The sequence below is a fragment of the Melopsittacus undulatus genome, chromosome 5, assembly GCF_012275295.1.
Source record: "Melopsittacus undulatus isolate bMelUnd1 chromosome 5, bMelUnd1.mat.Z, whole genome shotgun sequence".
Classification (NCBI taxonomy): Eukaryota; Metazoa; Chordata; class Aves; order Psittaciformes; family Psittaculidae; genus Melopsittacus; species Melopsittacus undulatus.
Window position 1 is genome coordinate 55,615,738 of NC_047531.1, and position 16,168 is coordinate 55,631,905.

Consider the following 16,168-nt stretch of genomic DNA (forward strand, 5'->3'; position numbering starts at 1 on the left):
ACATAGCCTATCTCATAAGTGAAACCACTTTTCTCAAAGCTAATGGGCCTTACAGGGTGCATTCTCCTCCAGTCTGTTGGATATCCTCAGGGGATTGCCTCCAACTCTGGAAGGAGAGATTTTCAGGGAGTGAAAAGTGCTAGGACCCTCAAGCACTGTCCCAGTAGTTTCCTAGTCATAGCACAGACTGTAATATGTTCATAGAATTTACAGTACAAAAAGCAGGTGGAAGGAGACATTTTTAGTCTCAAAGTGCAGTTGAAGTCACATTTACCTTTCAGGAGACAAATGAGTGCTGGTGAGGAAGGAAAGTAGCCTACAGACTCTTCTGCAGGGCTTGGAGTTTATGGTCATCACACTAGGTGGCTGGTGAGTGGGGTCATGGCTCTACTTGCTCTTTATCCCATGAAACAAAGCATGCGATGATGTGCAGAGCATAAGTGCACTATGCTGGGAAGCTGGAAAGTAAAATCAAGTTCTAAAGTTCCCCTGCATTGAGATTCTATTGTACTGTCGGGGATCACAGGAGAGAGGAGCACACTTTCAGTCATGCACACTCTTCTGCTGTGCTGAAACATGGTAGATGTACCATGGATGAAGGAAAATATCCCATTAACACGTGGCTCTTATAGCAATGTCTTTCCATTGTGAAAGGTTGGTGGGAGGCAGAGGTATTAAGAATGGGTGACAGAGAGCATGTATGCTCTCAATGTCTTTTTGTTATTTTTTACAATGCGTGCATTGACTTGAGTGACTCAGATTCTGTCACTGAGCATGATCCTCTTTCTGCTAACATGGTGGCGTGCTGCCATCCTCAGTGGCAACCTGGGTGGAAAACCAGTGCTACATGAGAATAAGATCAGGCCCATTCTCTCCTGGCAGATCTATGAATTTATGCCTATAGGCAACAAAGCCATGGGTTTGGCCTCAAAGGTTTGGCCATATCCAGGCCTGGCACTTTGATTTGCCTTAGGCTGACCTTGTTAAAGCTCCCTTCATGAGCAATCCCTCACGGCAATGGATATTTCCCAGCCATTTCTCATTCAGCCACAAGGCCTGAATTGCTCAGACTGAGTGTTCATGTTGAGACCCAGAAATGTATTAAGCTAATTATTCTTTGAAATCCCTGTGACCCCCTCCTGTTTTCCTCTTCCTTTGGCGCCAGCTGTCAGATCATTCCCCAGAGAAGAGCAGCTTTAAGTAGGCAATTACTTGTGATTCACAGGGTTTATTAGGAGTGAGAGAAGGCCAATCATGTCTGGCCTTTTTCCCCTCTCAAATAGGAAGAGAAGGTTCCTCCAGCAAGCCAGACATACATCTCCATTACCTGTGACTGCTGTGGTGCTAATGGATGCCCTTTCCTCCTCTCAAGAGAAAGAAAACAGGCCACAGCACTGTGAAATCCTTAATTCCTCTGGAGTGACAGTTTGCTCGACCTGATAGCAAATGTGAATGTCTCAGACATCAGTAAGCAGTAAATGCCTGGGCTACATCAAGAAGAGAGAGACAGAGATCCACTCCTACCAAGGAAGAGTAGGGAGGAAAGTTCTCTGTGGGGCTGCTGCTTCTGGCTTTGCCAGTCTTCTCAAGCATCCTTTGGATCAGTCCCCAGTCCATGTTATCACAGCCACAGACACTGTAGGACTCCCTTTGCTTTGGATAAGGCTGCATGGCAGTGGACCACATGCAGAACACATCTTTGCACACCTGGTATGTGGTGGAGAACAGACTGGGTTGGGAGTCCTGTTACTTTACATCTTGTTCTGCTCCTTGATGCTTTAGCCCTTTGGAAGGATTGAGATAATGGGCTGCAAAAAGCTGGTGATGTTTTATCAGGGTGCTGACAGCTTGCACCATTCTGTTAGACTTTTAGAAGGATCTCTCCTCTTGCTGATTATTGAAAGTCTGCTTTTTTCAGGAACTATCCTTGCATGAGATAAACTGGCCTTTTACTTCAGATCAGCAATGACATCTTGTCTTTGCCTCTAATAAGATCAGTGCATATGAATCTCGTGTTTTCAGAATGGCTGTCACCTCCTTGGAAACCTCAGATAATTGTAAGGCTCTTGCTTCTGACTTATTTTGCATTTTACTATTATTCTGTCCCTCAGATGGCTGTATCTGTCCCTCCCATTTGTTCCTGTTTCCCTCCCAACACAATTAGCTCTACATTTCCATTAACCAGACCATTATATTAAGTGCTCATGGTCAGTTGTCAGTCATAACTATCTGGGTTGGGCCTGTGTAGGTTATTGGTTTAATTTGCACTTATCTGCATGAGTCTTCCTCCTGAAGGGAAGGGCAAAGGAATAGCTCAGTCTCTTTCAAGGGAGGCCAACTTGAAGAGGTGTGGCAGGAAAGCTGGTTTTATGGTAGGATTTAAGATGGTCATTTTGGAAAGAAGGACAAAGAACTCCAGCAAAGCCCTTCTGCGTGCTACTCAGAATCTCTTTTTATCCCTGTCTTTCTCTTTGCTGCGGCATCGAATTCTTTCTGGGGTGCCAGCAGGACAAGTATTAGGCCAATATTTTTTAATTTAGGGGTAAGCAGATGTCATGGTTTAACCCCAGCTGGCAACTAAGTACCACACAGCCACACATTCCCTGCTTCCGTTGGTCAGATGGGGGGGGAGAACTGGGAAAAGGTTAAACCTGTGGGCTCAGATAAGAGCATTTTAATAAAAGAAATAAGTAAATAATGATGATGATGGTGATGATGATGATGGTGATGCTGATGAACAAGAAGAAGAAAAGGAGAAGGAAAAGAGGAATAAAAGCTAAGAAACCAAAGTGATGCACAATATGATTGCTCATCACCTACTGATTGATGCCCATCCTGTCCCCTAGCAGTGATCAGCAGCTAAGCGTGATGTTCCATGGAATAGAATATCCCTAGTTTGGGTCAGCTGTCCTGCCTCTGCTCCCTCCTGGCTTCTTGTTCATCTCCTCATAGGAAGAAAACAGGAAACTGGAAAACTCTTGATTTAGAGTAAGCAACTTAGCAACAACCACCAGTGTGTTATCAGCATTGTTCTCATACTGAAGCCAAAACACAGCACTGCACCATATACTAGAGAGAAAATTAACTCTATCCCAGCTGAAACCAGGGCAGCAGGTCTCTGAGTCAGCTGTCTCTTCAACTGCAGTGGCTGACCCCATTGCCAAGCAAATTGCTAGTATGTCTCAGTGCTGGGCTTGATGCTTGCTTTGGACAGATGTGAATTCAAAGGCAAGGAAAAACAGAAAACAGAAGCTTTACATTTGAGGCCAGACAAAGGGTCCATTCTTCATTTCCAGGGAGGAAATTATGATAGGTTGTGCCCTGAGTCCCAATCCCTTCCAGAAATGGCACTTTCCCATCCAGTGCAGCAGGATCTCTAGACCTGTTGCTGCCTGGGGTGATGGGGTCTCAGTGAGAAAAGTCTGCAGTACTTACTCAAGCAGCCAGGATACCAGTGCAGGCACAGAACATCCGGTGTCATGTTGTTCCTCTCTTCCTGTCATCCCTCAAGGTCATATTGTCTTCCCCAGAGGACGTAGTATTGGACAGATGCCAGAGGTGATTTACATTTTTTACAGCTGTGATTTCAGGCCTTCTTGTACCTAGATCACTCATTGATGGTTTTATCTGCAACTTACATAGTGTTACAAAAACGGAAAACAAGAAGGAAGCAGACGATATGACCCTGCGAGCTGAGGCTTATGCCTCAGTCTTGCTTTGACTACAAAATCAGTTTGCACTTAAACTCAGGTCTCCTGTGAGTTCAGTCCTTCATCCTGTGAGTACTGGGCCAACAAGGTATGGTGAGGGACAAGTGGTGTTTGTCTGGGGATAAGGATGCAGTCAGTAAGACTCACCCTTTGGATCTGCTAATGAGCTCATACTCACCACATGAAAGATGTAGTGAATCCTCTGTTCATTCAGGGCTGATTTTACCAGCACTCCCAGTCTTGCATTTCCCCTTTTTTTTGGATTTCCACATGTGCACACATACACATATAAACTCTACAGTCTGCATCTGTGCTCTGCCCTGTGAAGTGACAATGTAGAGATTAGCTCATAGCTCAGTCAAAACCTCAGTGAAGGTAGTTCAAGATCATCCTTATGTTTTCTTCAATCCCATCATCCACCATCATCTTCACACTGTCCCACTTGTCCTCCATCAGTCACTCACTGCAACCAAGTCATCTAACATTATCCTGTAGGATGTTAGTGAAGGGCCAGCTGCAGAGGAAGAGTGAGGGGATTACCAGGAAGTATGAACACTAGACTATGGAAGAAAAATTACGATTCATATGTGCTTTGTTGAAGCCTGTTGAAATGCCATTTAGCTGCGTGTGTACATATTTACATCTGGTTTTGCTGTTACCAGCTCGGGAAGAAGTAAATCCTCCTTCTACCTGTTCTTAATATCCTGACTTAACCTTTAAAATCAGATTTTTTTACCTTTCAGAACTGAGAGTCTTTCTTTTCTTGAGTAATTTTCATTTCACTGCTGGCTGACACCTAAAAAACACAGATATCAGAAAGGAAGACACTCTGGGATTCAGAGTGCTTTTTAAAAGACAGTGAACAAACACAGCTCTCATTGAATTCTATGGAAGCTGATGTTTCTCACCAGCTCCTATGATCAACCCAGCATTTTCTGAATTTAAAAATTAACTCTTTATTCCTATTTCTGTATGGTTTCTCCTTTCCATTAGAGTATTTCTTAAGGTGACTAAGGAAGGGAGGAGCATTAGTTATACTCTGAGATAAGGGATGATGCTTGACATCACCAGAGCACTACAGAGCAAGAAGACGCATTGCTGGAACACTGTATTTGCAGTGATGAGCTTGCCCTAATGACCATGAGAAGTGTGTAAGCAAGGGAAGGGCACCTCCAGGCTCCAGCAGTTCAGGGGAAAGCTAATTTAGTGTCAGAAGTTCCTCTGACAGTCATTACAGACTCATCAGTGTAGGAACCAGGGTAACAGAAAGCCATCAGAGGTCAATTAGCAAAAGAATAACACCTCCTGTTTCTATGTGTTCCAGATCGAAATGCTAGAGCACAAGTACGGCGGTCACCTGGTGTCTCGCAGGGCAGCCTGCACCATCCAAACTGCTTTCCGGCAGTACCAGCTCAGCAAGAACTTTGAGAAGATCCGCAACTCACTGCTAGAGAGCCGCATGCCACGCCGCATCTCCCTGAGGAAAGTCCGGGTCCAGAACTCGGAGAGCTTCTCTGCTGAGAAAGCCCTGGTGGAGGGGTACAACTTTGTGGGCATCCCTTTGGTGAGGTCTCCATCTTTGCCAGCCACCATCAGTGGGGCACTGACTGAGCTGGAGGACTCCTTCACAGAACAAGTTCAGTCCCTGGCCAAGTCTATTGATGATGCCCTCAGCACTTGGAGCCTGAAGACCATGTGTTCCCTGCAAGATGGGGGCTCATACCAGATAAGGGAGACCTTCAGTGCTAGCTCCATGCAGCCAAACCAAGATTTAGAAGCTGAGCTGCAGGACAAGGAGAAGGAGGAAGGGCTTCTGCCAGACACTCTACCCAAGAGCAGCAGCACTCTCATGATGGCTTTTAGAGATGTCACAGTCCAGATCGACAACAAGAACATTTCTGTCTCGTCTTCTACCTCGGTGTCCATGGCAAACTGCCTCAGCAACAGTGCCCAAGCTGGTCTCTCTCAAGCTACCAAGGCTGAAGAAAGCCCAGGAGAAGGGGAAGGAGAAGCCAGTGAACCACCGGCTGCCCCAGAGAGCTCACCTGAGTCCACAGCTCTCCAGAACAGCCACACTTTCACCGAGGTGAATGTCAGTGCTAATGGTACAGGAGACAGCAGTGCTGAGCCTGGGCAGATGGCAGTGCAGAAGCTCCAGTTTGATGCTAGCAATGAGACAGGGCAGAGCAAAGGCTCTGAGTCTGAGAATGCAGACAACTCAGAGCAGCTGAGCAGCAGCAGCACCTCCACTTCAGCCAAGTCAGCCTCGGAGGTGTCCTCCAAAGAAGCACTGCAGGCTATGATCCTCAGCCTCCCGAGGTACCACTGCGAGAACCCAGCTAGCTGCAAGTCTCCCACACTTTCAACTGACACCATGAGGAAGCGCCTCTACCGCATTGGGCTCAACCTCTTTAATATGTAAGTGGCTCTTCCTCGTTTGTGTTTCCTAGCCTATTTCACTCCTCACAGGAACATGTGATGGCAGCCTCTTGGTCTAGATCAGTTTAGCTCATCCAGCTTTTTCCTGAAGTTCATTAAGTACTGTCCTGATCTTCTGCCCAACAGAGGAACAAGACCCATGAGTAGTGCCCATGCTCTCCTGAGTTCTGAACCTTCAGTCCCAGTTGCTGTCCACTTGGCATCCACCAACCGAGCTTGGAATCTAGGCTTCTGCCCCACTCTGTTGCAAAGGAACCAGCATAGGTGGTACTGTAAACCCAGCCCTGGTTACTTAACATGGGGCATTTCCAAGTAAAGAGAGGTGGAAGTAAAGACAGAGGTGGAACTGGGCTTAGTTTGCCCAGTACAAGTCGTTTTCATTTTGGTATCTGGGTAGATTTTCACCTGACAGACCAGGTTTAGTCATCTCAGTCTCACACATACGAGACCGATATCCTAGGAAAAGCAAAAGCAGAGCAATCCAAAGAAGAGTTTAACTGGAGGGGTCACACAGAGTCTATTTTGGATTAGCAGAAAGCAGCTGAGCTCCTCTAAGGAGCTTTAGATTTGCTCATTGCCTTTCAGTGAGACTTTTCTCATCTAAGCAAGCCATGAGAAATACTGGTTTTTGCTTCATCACCTCACACTCATCTGATGCTGTCTTTGTTTCCATTTGAGTCCCTTGTTGAAGATGTTGGGGATGTAATGCACTCATACTAGAAGAATGTTTTGCCACACATTAGTAGGGGCCTTTTGGTGAGAGTGGGGACTAAAGGTTATACAGTCCTAAGCAGAAGTTTTGCACAGACAAGGGGAAATGCACAAGATTTATATACTTGTAGAATGGAGGTTGTGGACTCCAGGAGGCAAGAATGTGGAGTCCACAGCCTCCATATTACATGTATGTATTGTGGAGGTTTTTCAGACTGGGAACAGAGCACACCCAGAGCTGAAGTGATGTTAGAGCAGACAGATCTGTGACTCTTACAGAACTAAGGACATTTTGCTAGCTCAGGTTGTGAAGAGGCGAGTCTGTGTGTATATATCAAAGTCAGGCTCTGAGCATACACAGATTTGACTGATGAACACAAGCAGGCTGGAACTAGAGAAGGTAGCAACCCACTAGATGCAGGTGGGTTGATTATGCTAGAGATAGTTCCAGGTCCATATGTATGTTCTAGTGTTTGTGCTAGGGTAGGTGGAGGGAGACATGGGGCTCACATCTCTGCTCCTGAGTGTTTCAGTATTCTCAGCCGTGCTTGGCCGGAATCCTTCCAGCCAATGTGTTTTCCTTTGGTTGATGTGGGCACTGATATGAAGGTAAAGCAGGAATGAGAATGCTTTTTCCTGGCCTTTCCTCCTCCCCCAGTCTGCCTGGCACACATTCATGTGACAGATTAGAAACACCAGGTCTGCTCTGGGGAAGCAGCTCTGCCTTCCTCCTTCATTCAGTGACCTGGGTTCACTGCATCTTGCAGATCCCTGTGGGCTACAGGGCTTACTGTGGAGCTCTGAAACACAGTTTCCTAGCCAGGCCTCCCCTGCTCCCTTGAAACTAACTGCTGAAATAGTGTGTATTAACCTGTAAGGCTCAGTTGTCTTGACAAAACACTGGAGGACAGGGAGGAAGGGAACTGACCTGTTAGCTCTGGGGAGTGAAGGTTGGATTTTATTATTCTCTGAGTGGGATTTAAGGCTCCCCTTGTGACACTGTACTGCATCTCCATCCAAGGGGGTGGGAAGGCCTGTCAGCTTTCTGCAGTTATTTGGTCGTCATTTCCCTATCAATTTCTAGCAAGGAGCCAGTTTACTGTTGTAGGGTTTGTGATGCAGGCACCAACCCATAGGACATGGAGCTGAGGCCGTGCCTCTGTGTGTGCACATCCTTTTTGCTGACTGCTCTCCCCTGGGCCAAGAGGTGAAGCCTGCAGTTGCTGTCACCATCTGCTATAGTCTACCCAGCCCTGTGTTGCCTTGAGTTGATGCTTTCAGAAAGCAGCTCTCTGGCTTGGAGCAGCCCCCTGGGAATGCATGCATGCTGTGCTTCTGTGGCAGTTTCCCAGTCTCCATTCCACAGTGAGGGGGTGGAATCCCTGGAATGGAGAGTGCTTCATTATGCAGTGCTGCTGTAATAACTCAGTGTGTGTGGGCAGCTGGCTGCGTGGGCATAGGGAAAGCCAGCAGGACGTGAGGAATCCCGTAGCATTTGCTGGCAGTGTTTAACACCCCTGCAGTATTAAACAAAATAACAGGCACCAGGCTCAGGAGAGATGGAAGCTGAGTTTGCTGCTGTACATCTGGGTGAAAGCTGCATGCTGCGGTACATGGGATACCTCTGCAGGTGCTGAGAGGCAGAGATGCTGCACTGCTTATCAGGATTTTATGGAGAACAAACTGGATCCCAAGAAAAACTGATGGCAGGCTGCTGCTGGTGAAAGAATAGTGTATGCAAGTATGTTTGAGTTATAGCATAGGCAGTGCAGGAGGGCTGTCACAGCTGGACTGTTTCAGCCTACATTCTCTTGCACTGTGTGTGCCATCTCTACTGAAATCTGCACATCCATGCACATCCAGTATGTGAGCTGCATTTTTGTGCCCATATTCAGCTCCCAGCTCCTTTGGACTGAATGCAAATTCAGTCCGGTGGCTTTGGAGTCACACCAGTATAGCTGAGATCATCCCCATACTGTGAACACCGCACTGTCACTTACCAGATACCGAAGTGTGCAGGCTAAGCATTGCTTAGCTTGACTTCAGTCCTGACCATATGACCTTTGCACTTAGGTAACTTTGCCTGTGCTCTTCAAAGGTGAACCAGATCTGTGTGATAATACAAAAGGCGTACTGTTGCTTTTCCCTGAGGAAGGCCTGGGGTTTTCAATATCAGATCTTGCAACTCTCCTGTTCATAAATGTAATGGCTCAGCCTGTTCTCCCAGCCACTCTCCCCAGGGACTCCATGCTCCCCAGGGTATTTTCTTTGTGACATTATAGAGTAAGCAGAACTATTTCAAGCCCATCTACTTTTTATATAGCCATGAAGCCCCTGTAAGGAGCAGGCCATTCCAAATGCTGACTCCCTTATAGCTAGACATATGTTGCTCACCCACATCCTCTACCACCTGACAGTGTCACAGTCTGTGCCTGTGCATATCATGCATTCACGTGGTCTGGGATCTCATCCTTTCCTTTCCTAACCCCAGGAAACTGCCTGAGCAAGCTCACTCCTGGAGCCTTGACATAGATATCTGAATTTGGGTTAATGAAGGAAGTATGGCATCCTTTCATGAAGAAGCTACCCTCTCACCTCCCCCACTCACCAGCTCACAGAACCAAAGGAATGTGGAAATCTCCCTGAGATTTCACTAATTCCTTTCAGCAAGAGTGCATGACACCCTTCAGTGGGGCAGACTGAAATATAGGAAGAAAACCTGCTACACGATACACACATACACACTCATTCCTGTCTGTACTGTGGGACACGCACCACTACATAGGCTCACAGCCACCGCCAGGATACATAGAACCATGTGTGCTTATAGGAGACATGAGGAGGAAGCCAAAATATGCAGACACACAGGCTCTACTGAACGTGTATGGTGCAAAAGAAATCTGTATGTACAGGACATAGACTCATACAAACATGTGTGCCTTTTGAGACACACACTACCCCTTAAGAACTGCAGTCAAGCCCACTCACCACCAGTCTTGTTCTCAGAGAGGCACCCACAGCCACAGAGGGAGAAAACCCCTCTGTCTTTTCCCAGCTCTGATAAGACATTCTCCAGGTTCCTTCTCTCATTCATACACACACAGAGAGGGAATAAATCAATAGAGAAGGGAGGAACAACACAGCTAAGGGTGGGGGAAGTGGAGAAAGAGATAACCAAATCTGAGCATGGGGGTTCGGTTCAGGGAGCCAGCACCAGGCTCAGGTGAAGAAGGCAGAAAGTGCCACTGACACTGAGCACTTAAATGTGTGTAAGAGATTTATATATTTTTTTTTTTCATAGAAAAAGTGCCCACCTCTGATTATCTCTCTTTGTGTCTTGAGCCTCATTTGCCCATAGACCATGGCAGGAATGTCTCCTAAGTCTCTTTACAGCCACATTTTTCCCTTTGGCTTTGTCTGCCCTACTGGAGATGCAACCCCAGCTCCCCAAAAAGCAAGGAGCTGTCACCCTGGTCCTTGGAGACAGCCCACTGTGGGTTGCATTTGGAGCAGCTGAATGTACTTGTATTTCCTGTGCTGTGTAGGACACACAATCTAATCATGTCCTTACAGGACCCCTAAGTAAACCAAGCTGGGGCAGGGAAGGTACAAGAGTCTTACACTGAAGAAGACTGATGGCAGAAGATCCTGTTGAGCAGGATCCTTTGTGGCAGTAGGATGACACTTGTGATTGCCAGGTGACAGCAGGTACTGCAACTGACACAGCATCCCCTGGCATCCTTTAGTCTTCAGCAGCAACTGGAGGAGGACTCCCTCAAATCACTTCTCCTTGCCCACACCAGTCCCATTCTGCCACACACATGAACTCATAGGAGCCCATGCACATACTGCAGGCTGCATTGCTGCAAGCCATGAAGTGAGCCAGAGGTGATAATGCCTAAAAGAGATCATGCAGGCTCATCAGGTATGTCTCCGATCTTCTCTTTCAGAAACCCAGACAAAGGGATCCAGTTTCTGATCTCCCGAGGATTCATCCCTGATACCCCCATTGGGGTGGCACACTTCCTGCTCCAGCGGAAGGGCCTCAGCCGCCAGATGATCGGGGAGTTCCTGGGCAACAGCAAGAAGCAGTTCAACAGGGATGTCCTAGAGTAAGTGTGGAAACCTCTTCCCCTCCTCCCTGTTCTGTAAAGGACTTTCGAGGTCACTCTGCTCCTGGCTGCACCAGCAAGACCCCATCCTCTATGTCCTCTCCATCCCCACTTCACAGGAAATTTACCATTCCCACTCCCTACCTGACATCTCTCAATGGATTTCCCAACAATGTGTTTCCTCCTTAATATCAGCAGCTGTTTCATTTCAGTCTCTCTTCAGGGGGCTTGGGATCATCTAGCAGGAGCTCAGCACTGTTGGGTGGTAGAAGCAGTGATGCTGGGAGGTTTTGTGGCTGGGAAGCTCTGTGACTGGGGTCTTACCCAGTCCAGATAAAGCACCTCTGATGTGTTCTGGGAAGTACTAAGAGGCAGAAGAAGAAAAGTACCTGTTCCTTGCAGTGAGACCAGCAGCAGGTAGTGAATAGTGGCTCCACACCTGGTTCTGTTTCTGTCCAGTTTTGTAATGGGTGGCCTTTTCATTTTGTCCACTTGCACTACGTGGATAATAAGAGGAGAGCTGATTGTGTTTGGCAATTCTACTCCTGTTGGAAATGAAAAGCCTGCAAAAGGAAGCTTGCTACTAATGGTTTGTCATTGCCACTGCAGTCACAGAGCACTGAGGAACGTTCCCACTCCAAAACTCCAGTGGGCTGAGCTATCCCTTTTCTGAGCAAGATCTCAGGTTTCCTCCATGCTTAGTGGCTGCCTCTGATGGATTCTTCCCTTCAGTTCTCTCACAGTGACTCTCCCCTGGTCACACAAACCATGTATCTCTCAGCCTATTCCTCTCTCATCTTTCGAGTACTGCAATTTGGGCTGCAAAAACCAATATACCAACCTGTACTACCTCAGTGCCTACCTGTTTCTCTGCCTTCCACATTGTAACCATTGCTAATTTGTCAGACCCCAGTACCAAAGGAGCAGGGTGTGAAGTGCTGGGAAGAAAAACATCTTGCCTCTCCTTCTGAGCAATGTCCAAGATGACAGGATTTCTGCAAAGATAGGCCTGGGGAAGTGAGATGACCATTTGTTTCCTCCTTGGTCCTGGTGTACTTCAGGTGAGGGAAAAGGAGAAAGCACAGCTGTCTGTGTGATAAAAAGGGGACAAGGAGGAACAGGGGACACCACCCAACCACCTGGAGAACTACTGCAGCGAAAGCAGAGTGAGATTGCAGCTTTTCACCAGTGAGTGAATGTGAGGGCTGCCATGCAGGCTGATGTGACCTGGGTAGTCAGAAGGCAGCAAGCTCATTCTGAGACCATTTCAAGGAATGACCAGCTAGGTCTTGCTGTTATTAGGCAGAAGGACAGTTCTTACTGAGAGCTGTCTTTCCATTAGACAGGAAGTCCTTTGTGCTGGATCCTTTATTATATTCTCCCATCCTCCAAAATGTTGAATTTTGCAGTGGTTTCTCTTGAGCCAAGCCAAAAAGAAACCCTAAATCCAATGTACACCCCATTTTTTACTCCAGGGAAGTACTAGAGCATGCCAGTTCAAGAGCCAAATCTGGGTCCAAATTTCAAAATTAATTCCTGTTGCAATTGCTGCTTATTGCTGCAGGTACCTGACCTTTGGTCCAGCTCTTTTTTTTTTAATATACTGCATGGGTTGGGTATTGATTTGGCCAGCAGCAAGACACATGTTCTCTCCAGTCTCTTCATGCTGAGAGCTACAATTAAAAGTAATTGCCTCTTTTTCTCCAGCAGGCAGTGTGTGGGCTGCTTTACCTGACAGATACTCTGCTGAAGTCCAAGCCTAGCTTCTGCACAGACAGGGAAATATTGCAAGAGCAATAGGCTGGCACTTCCTTGTAGTCCTAAATTTGGCATCATCCCTGCAAATGACCATGTTCTTCTGCCTCATGTGACTGCAAACTCTGTGCCAGCAGCTCCTGAGAACAGCCTCTATTGCAAATCTTGATGTCTGCCCCCCAGCCTCAATGCTCAGGAGCTGCTGTGTTCTGGTTGCCCATCTTTGCATGTTGCAGGAGGTCCATTAAAGCAGGTGGCCTTACTCTGTCATGCACATTACTCTCAGTTTCCACTGCACCTCTCAGTGTAGCACTCCAAATGTTCCATGTAAGAGTGACCCCACCGTTCTATTTACAGCTGTAGAAAGCAAGGCTCAAAGATGGGAACTGAGCTGTTGGGGCTGCGTGTACACTGACATATATTGGATATGAACTCTGTGTATATCGACATGTATCAAGCAACTGAGTCTGAATCAGGGGTTCAGACCTGTGTTTAATCTCTCCAGACAACAGTTGATGTTCTTGAACTAACAATCTACGCTGCCATCCTCTCTTCACAATAAATTGCTGATTCATCTTCCTTGAAGTAGACATATAATATACACAAAATGTTCTAAAACAATAAGGAAAACCACACACATTCAGCTGGTTGTAGCTGTGCTGTTTGCAGGTACTTTCACTCTCTTCCTATGTCTGTTCTGAGCTTGGGGATAGCAATGGGTTCTGTGTTTCCCAAGTAAATTTTCATCAACTGCTTGTAAGAGCTGGCTGGGCAGTGGCTGCACACCCAGTTATGTGACATGTATGGAAACAAGGCATTGCCAGGGTAAATCCTGGGCCAGGATTATCACCCTGGATATTTCTCCTGTCCCTACTGCAGGAAGAAGAGGGCTGGCATTGTAGTACAGTATGCTGGCATTTCCAGTGCACTGTAGTGCACTATAAGGCTGGTCATGACTGTGGTAGTTAGCCATTTGTGTGGGAGCAAGAGGCAGCTCAAAGACCTTTTGGCATTTTAGAACTAAAACCTAGTCTGGTTCTCATTCCTCATCCAACTCAAATCAAACTAGCTCAGAAACACTGACACCTGTTGAGAGAATGGACTCTGCAGGGGCTGTTTTGCAGTCCCCATATCTACCCACTCTTAGAAATCCAGTGGTATTCCCAGCAGAGCACGTGGCAGACAGGATAGTTCCTACAGTAGGTTCTGCACAATTTTCCCAATGCCACAGTCATTTCTGTGGCACAAGTGGGCAGAAGATCAGGCCCAAGCAGGGTGGCCGTGAGCAGGCAGTAGTTGTTGGGCAGGCTCTTACTACCTGCAGCAAGCAAGCCTTTATGTCTCTGCTCTTTCACATCCCAGACCTGATCTTGGAGCCTTCCTGGCCCATCCTCTCCCTCCCGAAAGCAATTTCAATTATTGATGCCACTTGCTGTGTTAGTTTAGCTTTCTCTCGATGTGAAAACTTGTGTTAGAATTGTGTGTTGTAAGCATTGTCTCTGCCGCCACCAAGTTGAATTAACCCAGCTGCATGAATAAATAATAGGACAGCTTTTAAAATATCTACAAAAGTGTCAGCCTCCCTTGTGCATTTGTTGGCAGGGCAGAGCTGCCCAGGTCACAGACTCCAGACTCAGCTGTAAGTCCAGCTATAAGACTGTGCTCTGCAGACTTCTCTTGCTTTCTGCAGGTATTGAAGAGTGATGCTGACAAACAAGCAAATCACTGCCTGTTCCTGGAGTCAGGCAACAGAGCTCAGGAGTATACAGTAGTATTTGATACTGTGGAGATACTCCACCTTTACTGCTCATGTAAAATTCCAGAGGAAGTGCCATGCTGGTTGCAAAGCCTCTCACATATATGGGCATGGAGGCAGGTGAGGGTAAGTGTAGTAAAGGGCTTGAAGACTCTGGCATGCAATTTTGCCTTTCCACACCAGCAGACTCAGCACATAAAAGGCCCGAAGCGACATTCTCCCATCCACCTTCCTACTCTGTCTTTCAACCTTTAACTGGTTTTCTTGGAACTCAGGAAAGGTGTCTGGATAGCCCACAAATAATCCACAGAATCGTAGAATCAGCTAGGTTGGAAAAGACCTTTAAGATGCATCAAGTCCAGAGTTACCCCAGGACTGCCAAGTTCACCACTAAACCATGTCACTGAGGGTCTCATCTACATGGTTTTTGAACACTTCCAGGGACAGTGATTCCATTACTGCCCTGAACACCCTTTTGGTGAAGAATTTTTTCCTAATATCCAGTCTATTATACATGCTAGCCAGTGGAAGGGAGAGATCAGGGGATTATAGTATCTGACTATAACTGGGACACACGCTTTGATAACGCTAAACTGCTTGTGCCTGTCTGTTAAGGGAGATGCAGTATGTTGTTTTCTTTTGCAGAAAAGGCTTCAGTCTTTCAAAGTAGGATTTATCTCACCTATTGTTAGCCACCACCGAGTTTAGTGCATTCTATCAATTTATGAATTCCATTAGGTAATGGAGAGACACAGATCCCCCAGGAGTGTTGTTTTTCTCAATGTGCTTGTTTAGGCTGGACATACAGCTTTTAGGTGTTTTATGTTACAGGTGATAAATCCCATCTGTAACTAATATGAGCATCCTGCAGTAACAACCATTCTCTTTGATCCAGCATCCCACAGTAAGATCCATCCTCTTCTCTTGGGAATCTACTTCTGCAGCCTGACCTGAAGACAGTTAGAAGGAGTCCCTGGTGATCTCCCCCAGGGCTTCAATGTCTACCAGTCTAGAGAATACAGCTGTAGGGAGGTAGCCTGGTCCACTAAAGCACTGAGATGGTACTGAGCAGTTTTATCAAATATACTTAGCAAGTACTGCAGAAAAATCATTTTGATACCTTGAAAAAGAGGCCCAAGGCATTAACACGTTTTTAATGAGACACATGATTGTTCTTGCATTCTTTCTTCATTCCTTTCTTTTGTGTTACATGCTCAGATGTATTGTTTATTTCCTGTTTTGTGCATTCTTCATTCTCTGCTTATTTGCTTTTATTTTCCTTCATTCATACTTCCCTTCGCTTTGGTTCATTCTTCCCCTCCACCTGGTTCTGACTCAGGAAACTCTTCCATTTATAGTTCATTCATGAACAAGATAATGTGAGTGATGCCATGAATGGAGTCAGCTGTGCTGCTGGTACTTTATGGTTTGTGTTCAGGTCGTGGGACTTGGAAGTGCAGAAGTGACTGTTCTGGTATGTTTGCTTCCAGAGGAGAAAGGGGCAGGGATTCAAGCAGAAGAGACATTGTGCTGAGTTGGGGACTGGCTGTTGTTAGACTGTAAGTTGCTGTTAGACACTCTCCCTGTGGGTGAGCAGCTCTCCTGTCTGTCAAGTGTGTGTATTGTCTTCTCTTTCTCTCACGGGAAGTCAGGGAGAGAAAAGCTGCTCTTAGGAGTGTAAGTGC

General features: G+C 46.6%; 1 protein-coding gene across 3 annotated transcripts in view; it reads left to right on the plus strand.

The window, feature by feature from the left end:
• IQSEC3 (IQ motif and Sec7 domain ArfGEF 3) overlaps positions 1–16,168 on the plus strand; it is a 98,431-nt gene that overhangs the window by 64,085 nt on the left and 18,178 nt on the right. For all 3 annotated transcript variants that reach the window (XM_034063107.1, XM_034063106.1, XM_005144380.3), the window contains exons 4-5: positions 5,035–6,128; positions 10,811–10,972. In XM_034063107.1, the coding sequence (XP_033918998.1) occupies positions 5,035–6,128; positions 10,811–10,972 (1,256 nt within the window). The remainder of the gene's footprint in view (positions 1–5,034; positions 6,129–10,810; positions 10,973–16,168) is intronic.